Raw genomic sequence first — 10136 nt, forward strand, 5'->3', positions numbered from 1 at the left:
TATCTAAATTAGGAATTGGAAGGGGGGGGGGAGGGGGGGGGGGGGGGATGGGATATTGTTTTACACAGACACCCTCTCCACCGCCCTCCACAGTTCTGTGGGTTTTGTTTTGGTGCACAAGAAGACACAAGCTCCAGCTAAAGCTCTACTACCTGCTGGAGACTTTCTTCCTTCCTTCCTGACCAGTCCTGCTCAGTATGTTGTTGGTGCCCTATGCTGAAGATGAGTCCACATTGTGCCTCTTCTAGAGGAGGCAATATCCTACTAACAGGCTACCTTTTCCCCGCCCAGATATCAGTTTTCAAGAAAGCTATATAAGCTTCACGTTTCTAAGGAGACCACCATTGACAATTTGTTGCAGCAGTCTGAGAGAGCCAATTCCTTGCTCTCCCTTCCGGCTCCAAATACACACACACCAGACACAACAAGGTGTCAGCTGTGGTCCACACGGAATGATTTTCCTCCAATTAAGACCAAATCAAACATAACTTTTCATCTGACAAGACATTTTCAGAGCTAATTAAAACTGTATATGAAGTGTGCTTGGACAGCTAAGCTGTTGATCTTCTCTAAATACCTTCCAGCAGTGAGAAGTCAGCAGTTGCATCTCAACCACACTATCAAACAATAAAATAGGAATCAGGAAATTAGCTCATCTACTACTGGGATATTAGGTTCTCTTAGTTTACAGAAGGACAACAATGCTTGCTCTGTGTGCGTTTGCTGAGAGCAAAATTAACAGCCAGGACATACAGTAGCCTTTCATATTAGTTGACTGGATCATTTTTGTAACCAGCTACAATTAGATGCCAATCCCAATAACCAGGTCAGAAGAAATTAAAATTGTCGTCATCTCTGGAAAGGAAACTGTTTGTACAGACTTAGGCAAATGACTAGTATTTTTATTTAACTTAAAGCTGGTAACTGCATGCAACAGAAATCCAATAGTCTCTTTAAAATCTTATGAAGACAAACAAAATTATTCTTTGTGTGATTTGGTGCAACAATTATTTTTTTTTTAAGTGCTAGGCCATTTTTCTTTGCTGGTATTAGAAGATAAATCCCTAATTTTTATAGGTCTCATCTTCCTTCTGAACTGAAGACTCTGAAAACCTCCCCTGTACTTCAGAGGACTTAATTACACTTTTCACAATAGTTCAGAATCAGAACACTAATTATTATAGTTTGATGTGTTTAGGTACAGTTATAAACAGATTTAAAAGTGTGTAAGAGTATCTGCCACAAGAGACAAAACCACCATCTGGAGCAAGCATGCATAACATGTATGTAGAGATGCAATGAAAGATTTGAGCTTTCATAGATCTACTAAATGCTCTTTTCAAGCGTTTGCCCTTGCTCTCCATCTCTCCAGAGCATCAGACTGCTTCTTCATCTCTCCAATATCTGCTTGCACAGAGAAAGAATTCAGGAATTGTGACCTTGTAGCTTTGACTTTGCAACAGTTAATCACATTCCTATAGCACAACTTACTTGGTGCGTTCAAAGAAAGGCCACAGAAGTATTTAGGCCATAGCTGCTCAGGGCCTCTGTGGCCTGTCAGAAGTGTCAGCCAGCCAGCTTCAATACTGACATATTCTGCTTCTTGGAGTATACTGTGATTTATATAGTATATCATATATAAGATTGTGGGAATGTAAGAGAAACTTGGCAAGGAGGATTGTAAACACAGTCAAGTGATTTGCAGCTGGGGTCTTGAAAAAATATGTATCATACTAATTGTTGTTTAGTCAGGTGTGCTTCACTGGTATAACATCTGTGTTTAGATAACAAAGGCCTGTGATAGTCTCAGAGGCACCCTGTCAAACATGCTTGAGATTCCTGCCCTGCTGTGGGAATAACCAGAGCACAGCAGAAAACTACACCTGTGAGAAATCCCCAATATACAGGTGAAAGCAGCAGGTTCGAGACATTTTTCTTTCTCCTCCTCTTTCTGGCTAGCAAGGACCAAGCTCGACAGTGCCTGCATCCCTGCTTGCGTGCCTCTGCTCAGGTGCTACTGCAGAGATGTCCTGGGTCACAAGGTAACAAGAATAAACTTACTCTATGAATTTCATCTGCGGTTTTGTGGTTGCTCCTGCATCATGCCTGTGTCAGCTTACACAACGATACATGCTATGATCTGTATCATATTTCAGTATCTATTGGTGTACACCAATGATTCATCTTTAGCCTCCTTAGATATGGAACAAATCCCACCTAATTGGGATGTGGGCCCAAAGACACACTTCTGTCTTAAATGACTTACTGCATTTTCTATCTTAATACATAAACACACTGATTGCAACAGCTAAACTCAGGTCCACTTTCCTGTAACCACAATCAAGCACAACAGCTTAATCCCACAATGATAATTATTTGTGCTATACTAAAATCCAAAGCTTCCAAGTAGAGACAACAGTTATCTCCTATGAACTTGGAAACCTCTTCTGCCCACAACTGGCAAGCAAACAAGCCCAGGCATGGCTTCTCAAATCTAAGCCCTCCAACACTGCCTTGAAACTGAATTTCTGTATTTCAGACAGCCAGCATCTGGATGTCTGAAGATCTGTGACAAACAGTAGCACCGTGCTCCTCCGCTGGCACGGGTTTCCACTTGCCTTGATGGTACCGCACCACAAGCCAGCTCTAAGGTCACCTGAGCCCCTGCAATGTAACACAATCTCCGCCCACCCTCCAAGTCTGGGTTAGCTAATAGCTGACAGCATCAGGTGAGCCAAACCTTTCCTATGCACTTTTTCTTTCATTCTTTGCTGCTACCCCAACGGGCTTTTATGTGAGCTTCGATTCCCACCCTGCCCTCTGCACAGCCATTCAGCACGACTGAGCTCCCACACCAAATTCACAACCTTCAAGACGAACTGAGCTTCACCCTAGGTAGCAGCAGTAGGGACTCGCTGCACATCCAAGGGCAGCATCTAGCCTCAATTTTCAGAGACCATTAGCCTTGGGACCAGCTTCTGAAGTGTCCCCAGGAGAAACAGGGACTCAAGTAGCACAGAGGAAGAAAAATGCATCATGTTCCCCAGCTGCCCACAAAGGATGTGGCACAGCGGGGGAAGGACACGTTGCAGCAATCACTCTGCTAAGTGACTCTATCCACGACAGGGACGGTAAGAGTCTCCTGAACTACCACCTAACATTTATTGAGGCTGCCATTAGCTCAGAAAAAAAATCTGAGACCAGTGTCACAGCAGAATGCAAATATATAAGTTTTTACAGGTCAGCTAAAAAAATTTAAGAAACAGGGAGTAAGAACAACTTCTTCACTCCCTTAGTTCCTATTTCAAATATATCATTCTGGAAGAGCTTTTCAGCATATTCTTGCACAAATCTTTGCATTCCCACTCATACCACAAGAGCCTAACTTAATATTGCTACCCACTTAGTTAGGCAAGTAGGCTTTGTCTACCTGGCAATATGAGGAGTTTTATTGTTGCAATTCCTCACATGGAGGTATTTTCATGGGAAAACAACATTTTAAAAAGCACCAGTCCTAGAATAAACATTCTAGAGTTCTCCTGTATATGGAGAACTATCTTACACCTCTAAGTTTCTCCAAAAGGACAAACTCTAAGGTGTTCCAGAAACTACTACAGTCAGACACTGTGCATTCAGGTACTTGTTTTACCAAGCAGGCAAAACATGCATTCTTGTGAGAAAAAAAAAAACCTGCGGCTATTGCGACATTCAGCAAAGAGCACCTTTAGGTATGTGCAGCACTAACCACACTGCTCACTAACTGACTGTCCCAGTCCTGCCTGTACCCAAGCAGTTAGAAAAATTTGACCAAACACGCCATTTTGTTTTTCTTGGTTTTAGCTGCACACCGAGGACAATCTAATTCTCTGTATTTAACAGAAAGAAATGCTTCCTCAAGGAAAGCTTAAAGGAAGACAGAAAAGCAGACTTACAGATGAACTGTGAGAGACACTGCTCTTCCATAGCCACCACATGGAACTAAGTACAAGGACATCTTAACAGGAACCTACGTGTAGGTATGAACAAGAACACAGGCTGAGGTTTCCACATTAAACTTGGTATCATGAAATTTGACTAGAGACCTTTACAAAATATGTAAAAATGTCTGGACAGGAATTCCATGGGAGGTGGATGACCAACTGAAGTACAGAGAAAAATTTAAGCGCTATCTTGCATTAGGTATTGTACTTTTTATCATAGCGCTTTACAAAGCAAGGCTATGCAACCACAGCATTTGTCCCTGCTACGCAAGTTGAGCACATCCGCAAGTTTAATCCAAACGCTGCAAATGAACAGAGGTCTAAAATATTTCCAGTTTTTAAGAGACCAAAAACTGGGCAGACCCAAATTAATGATCTTATTCAGAATAAAGACCAATATGAACTCATGTCCTGGTGGTCTACAGAGACTGCTGGCAACCAAAGTGACTCCGGCAGGGACCGTTCTCTAGCCCACCATGCAGATGAGCACTGGAAGGCAACATCCACAGCGTATATGGAGGACAGCACGGGGTCACTGAGCCTGATGAAGTCATTACACACTGGGTGCACGTATCAACTCCTTAGTTGCTTTCTATACCTTCATTAACGGAACCGCCACCTGGTTTTGTACTGAATGTTTTTTAAAGACCAAAGAAAAAGGCTTTTCTGAAAACTGTAACAGGACGGACGGATGTGAATGAGAGATCTGGCTGCTTAGCTGGAGAAGCTGTTAGCAAAATACCTTAAGGATGAAGCAAGGAAGCGAGGCAAGGACACAGAGGAAAGGAGCAGGAGGAAATGAAAGCGAGTCCTAAGTCTCAGAGGGGATTTTCCCAACATAGTGCTTTCCTCAGCATGCACTTCTCTAAACCGTCTTTACATTACACGCTGCAAGAAAGAAACCGCAGCTTGCTGAATGCTGCTGCAATCACTACGAGGATAAAACCCCAACGCGCTTACTCCACAGATCCCTCGCTCATCTCGACAGATGAGCGAAGGGCGGTTAGGCGGCGCTGCCGGTAGCCCCTCTCCCAGGCTACGGCTGCGGGCGGCGCCGCTCGCCAGCTCAGAGCCGGCTCACGGGCCCGGGGGGCGGCGGGACGAGTGCAGCCGCCGGCAGCGGCCGCGCCCCCGCCACCAGCCCAGGCGCCGCCCCGCACACCGGGGCGACGGAAAGCCCCGGGCCCACTGCCGGCACTCCGGCCCGGCGGGCCCCCGCGGACCCCGGGCAGCGCCTCGGTAACTCTTCCAGCCTCCCCGCGCCCGGCCCCGCCGCCACCGCCCGGCGGCAGTACCCGGGGAGGCCAGGACGGCCTCCCCCTCCCGCCGCTCACCAGCTGCTTGAGGTCCTCCTCGGAGAGCCCGGCGTAGCGGTACCGCTGCTGCTCGAACTCGTACCGCGTCGTCTTCACCACCACCGCCACCCGCGACGGCCGGAACCCGCCGCCCGCCGCCCCCAGCCCGCCCAAGCCCCGCCGCCGCGGCGCGCACGGCCCAGCCCCCGCCGCCGCCCCCCGCCCTGCCGGGGCGCAGCAAGCAGCGGGGCTCAGCCCGCGCAGCGTGAGGAGGCGCCGGCGGGCGCCGCCGAGCAGCGGCAGCCCCGGCAGGGCGGACGAAGCCCCCGCCGCCCGCCGGCAGAGCAGCAGGGAGCGGCGGGCGGCCGCCCGGCCGGCGAGGCAGAGGTAGCCGTAGAGGAAGCCCTGCGAGGAGGACATCGCCCGGGCTCGCCCCCGCCCCGGGGCGGGAGCCTGCGGCCGGCGGGCGGGAGGGCGCGGTAGTGCCCGGCGGCGGCTGCCCCCGCTCTGAGGCGGCCTCCGCGCCCGGGCAGCGCTCGGCACACATGGCACGGCCGCGCCGCGGCGCTCCGCCCCCGCCCCGCGCGCAGGCGCCGCCTCCGCCAATCGGGAAGAGCCCCGGGCGCCCGGGGCGGGGGAGGCGGGGGCGGCGCCTGGCGCGCGCTCGCCCTCCCGCGCCCCGGCTGCACGGACTGCGCATGCGCCGGGCGGCCCCTCCCGCCCCGCCCCCGCCTCCTGTCGGCCCCGGCGGGCGGGGTGGGACGTGGGCCGCGCGTGCGCGGCGGGGCCCCCGGCCGGGCCGCCCCGGAGGGACAGCAGCGTCCCGTCGGAGCCTCCTCGCGGGCTCCTTCGCTGCTGGCCGACTGTAACATAAAGCCGGTTGCGTCCTCTGTTTTAGCGGATGGAGGCGCGAGTTAGTGCTAAAGCAGAACGTGGAAACCCCGAGGGGAGGTGCTGGGAAGCTGGCGTGCTTCAGTGTTAAACTTCTCTGAGGAATAGGGCTTCGAAAGCTGCAAAAGCTCAACAGGTTCCGTGTTTTAAAAGCACTAAATACCGCGTCGTGTGAGGATCTGACGAGAAACATGTAGTTCGAGGAGTCCATCTCTTATTCGTGACTATTCTGGTCGTTACTACATTTATCGCGAAGTGCAGAAAAAGGTAACGGGGTGGTGAAAGCACCGGGTCTGAGAAAAGACCTGTGCGGCAACGCTGTGAGTGCAGTGAGTCCGCGCTTTGCAAGTCCAGATTTAAAAAAAAAAAAAAAAAAAATCGATCCTGAGTTACCTTTTAATATTGTAAGCAAACTATCTAGAAACACTGTGGTGGTTTTACATCATTATTAATAAAACAGCCTTTCCAGGTATGGACTTTCACAGACAGCACTTCTGCACTGAAAGCCTCATTTAGGCACGTTTTTCTCATTACCCGCCTTGTGCCTGTTCTTTCCCTGAGCGAAGACACGCCGCTCGCTGTGGGAAGGGACTGAAGCAGCAGCTTTTACCTGTCAGGGCAGCACCCTTCCACACTGCTTTGCTACGAGAGTCTTAGGAAATGAGAGCAGCTACAGATACTGAGCCCTTCCCCGCTCTTGTATAACAATACAAAATCTCCATCCAGTCTTTACTGACGGGTAGGAGGATTTTCTATCTACTGATTATCTTAGCCTTGAAGGAAACAACCACAAACCCGATTACTAGGAGAGTTATTAAACATAACTAATTCCCTTGCTAACCAGAAAATGCCTCATTTTGTGTAACCATTAACTTCTGGATTGTATGAAGCAGTGTACCCACTGATATAAGATCCTGGAGACCAAAAGGATGTATGAGGTTTTGAAAATTTACAGCTCTGTTCTGAATGCTATGTCTTTTATTATTTATTTGACCATTGAGCTACTTTAGCATTCTATGCTTCATGTATTACTTGTTTATATTGAACTGTTTTGATCTTTGTTTGAAAAACAAATCAATCCGCTTCAACCACTAAAGCGAGCTTGAGCATGGACCAGTATTTTACTCTGAGGCCATGCAATTACCATGTTAGTCTTTTAAATTAATGCCCACTGCAAGCGTTATGAGCATAACATGTGAAATATGTATTTTTAAATGGAAATTCAAAACAGCAGATGATATCTTCACATTCAGGAAGCAGAACTGAGGCACAGAGCAGGAAGTGAATTCATCCAGGGTTCCCAGAAGGAAGTCTCTGACAGACCAGCTGAAGGGTTCCCAGATCATCTGACACCCCATTGTCTATGTGGGAAAAAGGTTTAAACTTTCTGTAATATGTAAAATAGAGTTTATGGACTGTTACTTACAGTTTGCATCTTACTCTGTAAATGGACCTACTTATAAAATGTTCGATAGACACTGTGTAACCTTTTCCTTACTAACTACACCTTTTGATTTGAGCATACACCTGCTACACAGGAACAAGGCACAAGTATCTGTCAAATGACACTTATTTTGAGAAGTATTCAGTTTGTGACACATAACATGTCTTCATGCCCCGTCCTCAGTGACTTCAGAGCAATACAGTTTGCGCATTAAGGGATGGATTCATTCATACAGAATTAAATTAATAAGCACAGACATTTTAGCCTGATATTCTTATAGGATATGAGCATGAAGCAGGGGTAAATTCCCACTGTAATAACTTTTTAAACCCTTGCCTGACCACAACCAACTTTGTTTTGAGCACAGAGTATTTAAAAATTCCACATAGAAATGGACACCTCAATACTGCCTACAGTAGGGAAAATGCTTCAGAGTAATGCCCATTTTAGGACAATACATGAGGTAAATTTCAAGACACAAATCCACAGAAAACCAGGCATCCTTAGCTCTGCATTCTTCAAGTTATATGATGGACTTTAAAAAAAAAACCAAAAAACTATGTAATAAACTTAATTAATCTATTCTGTGTTACATAACAATGTAACTGGAAAAATGTCTAAGTAAACTCTAAATTATTCCTAAGCCATTACACTGCATAACAGGCACTATACCTGCAGTTTTACATAAGATGGTCTCCAAATGTAGCCTTTTTTCATCCAACAGAATTTACATATTGTTTCTAGAGCAGTTAGTTACAATCTAGCACAACTGTTCTCTCCTCATTGAAGTCTGTGAGTAATGCCTTCTTGTGACCATTTAATTAATAACCAGTTACATAAGTAACTCATCCAATCATTTACACCCTCTGGGCTTTCTTTATGTGCCCCTAAGTACTACCAGTACCTGAAAATGATAGTGCTATCTTTGTGTTTAAAGTGACAATGCTATCAGTGTTAGTTGCATTCACAGAGGAGTTAAACAGACCATCACAGTGACGTTTCACAAAACTTGAGTCCTCAGATTTAGAGCACAGCTGACCACAGCTATTAATTCCGATTATCCAGGGGAAAACTCCAGACTAATGCTTAAAGAACATGTCACTCATGCAACACATCAGCATCTTACAACACAGGTATAAGAACACATTGGCAGGTGTAGTCTGATTGAATTTCTGATTCCAGATTCTGTTCACATGTGCTTGCATTGTGCTTGCAACACATGTACCCTCATCAGTGATTACATAGTTGGGTCATATACTTTACTTCATAAATTCCAAAATAGAGACAGATGCTTCAGAAAAAGCAAAATAAATGCAGTTATTCTTATGCATGCAAATTACTGAAAATTTTTCATACAAAACCAATGAGAAGGGGTAAGCTTTCTTGTCCACACTTTCATTAGAGTATGTTTCAATTAACAGAAATTTAATTTTCTACTTTTCTTCCCACTCTTTGCTTATGCAAAGCAAACTACACCATCCCTGAAGTGGACTAACACAACTGACTTTACCATTTCAGAAGCAACTTGAATATGCTGAAACAGCTGCAGACACATTGTTTGGCAAGAATAGTGTTTGTGAAGACGACTCGGGCATCTGAACTCCACTTTTTAGACAGACAACTGCTGTGGAACAGGCAATGTGTGCTTTTTTCTAGATTTCCTACCAGCATGCCTCACTGGTAGGTCCTCTAAAACCCAGTTAGGGGAAAGAGGATGCTCTTTCCCTCCCTGTCCATGTCATACAGGCTGTCAGTAGCACTGAAAGCAGCATCAAATGTGCTAAAGGTTTTCCCTGTATTCCTTGATTAAATAGAGACATTAACAAACTCAACTTCATACAGTTTGATAAAACTAATTTAGAGGTCACTAAAGATCATGTCATAAAACCCTGAATGACAAGATTTAGGAAGAGATACATCCAGAATGTTAAATAAGCCATTCAGGCTATCCCATCCAAGTAGATTTTGCTAGAAACTCATAGTCTTAGTGGCAGATATCTGCATATGTACCTTTATATTAGGAATTGTTAGATTGCCCTCTTTTTGAAAATTACTACTGCAATAATACATAAGAACTTCCACCTCTGCATCCCTTTATGTATATAAATTAATCACTGGAGTTTGTTAGAAATAGATAAATCAATAACATTCATCTAAAATAAAAAAAAAACAACAAACCACAGAGGAACAGGTTGCTCCACAAGCAGCAAAATTAATGATCTCATGTCCCTACACCACTCTTCAGGCCACAGTAATCCCAGGTATCCATCCTTCCATGGTTTTCCTTTCTCCTCCCTCCTCACAAACGCTGCAGCTTCTTCAGAGGCAGGAATGTTCCACTCAGCCCCACAAGCCTCACAGAAAAGACAAAGTTTACACTGAAACTTTCTCCTCAAAGGATACCTTCCTTTGAATTCTGTCCTCAAAAACTGCCAATTTTCATGAAGAATTTAAATTGTCTTTGAGCTCTTTCTACATCTCATCCAATTTTTCTGAAACCGAACAGTGGGTTTGAAGTGGGTCTGA

At 45.9% G+C, this 10136-nt stretch overlaps 1 protein-coding gene across 1 annotated transcript in view; it reads right to left on the reverse strand.

The window, feature by feature from the left end:
* Positions 1–5809, reverse strand: part of NADK2 (NAD kinase 2, mitochondrial) — a 33594-nt gene extending 27785 nt beyond the window's left edge. Inside the window, exon 1 of the mRNA XM_074932134.1 lies at positions 5315–5809. Coding sequence (XP_074788235.1) covers positions 5315–5695 — 381 coding nt within the window. The 5' untranslated portion in view covers positions 5696–5809. The remainder of the gene's footprint in view (positions 1–5314) is intronic.
* Between the last annotated feature and the right edge of the window lie 4327 nt (positions 5810–10136).

Source organism: Athene noctua, chromosome Z (genome assembly GCF_965140245.1).
Source record: "Athene noctua chromosome Z, bAthNoc1.hap1.1, whole genome shotgun sequence".
Lineage (NCBI taxonomy): Eukaryota > Metazoa > Chordata > Aves > Strigiformes > Strigidae > Athene > Athene noctua.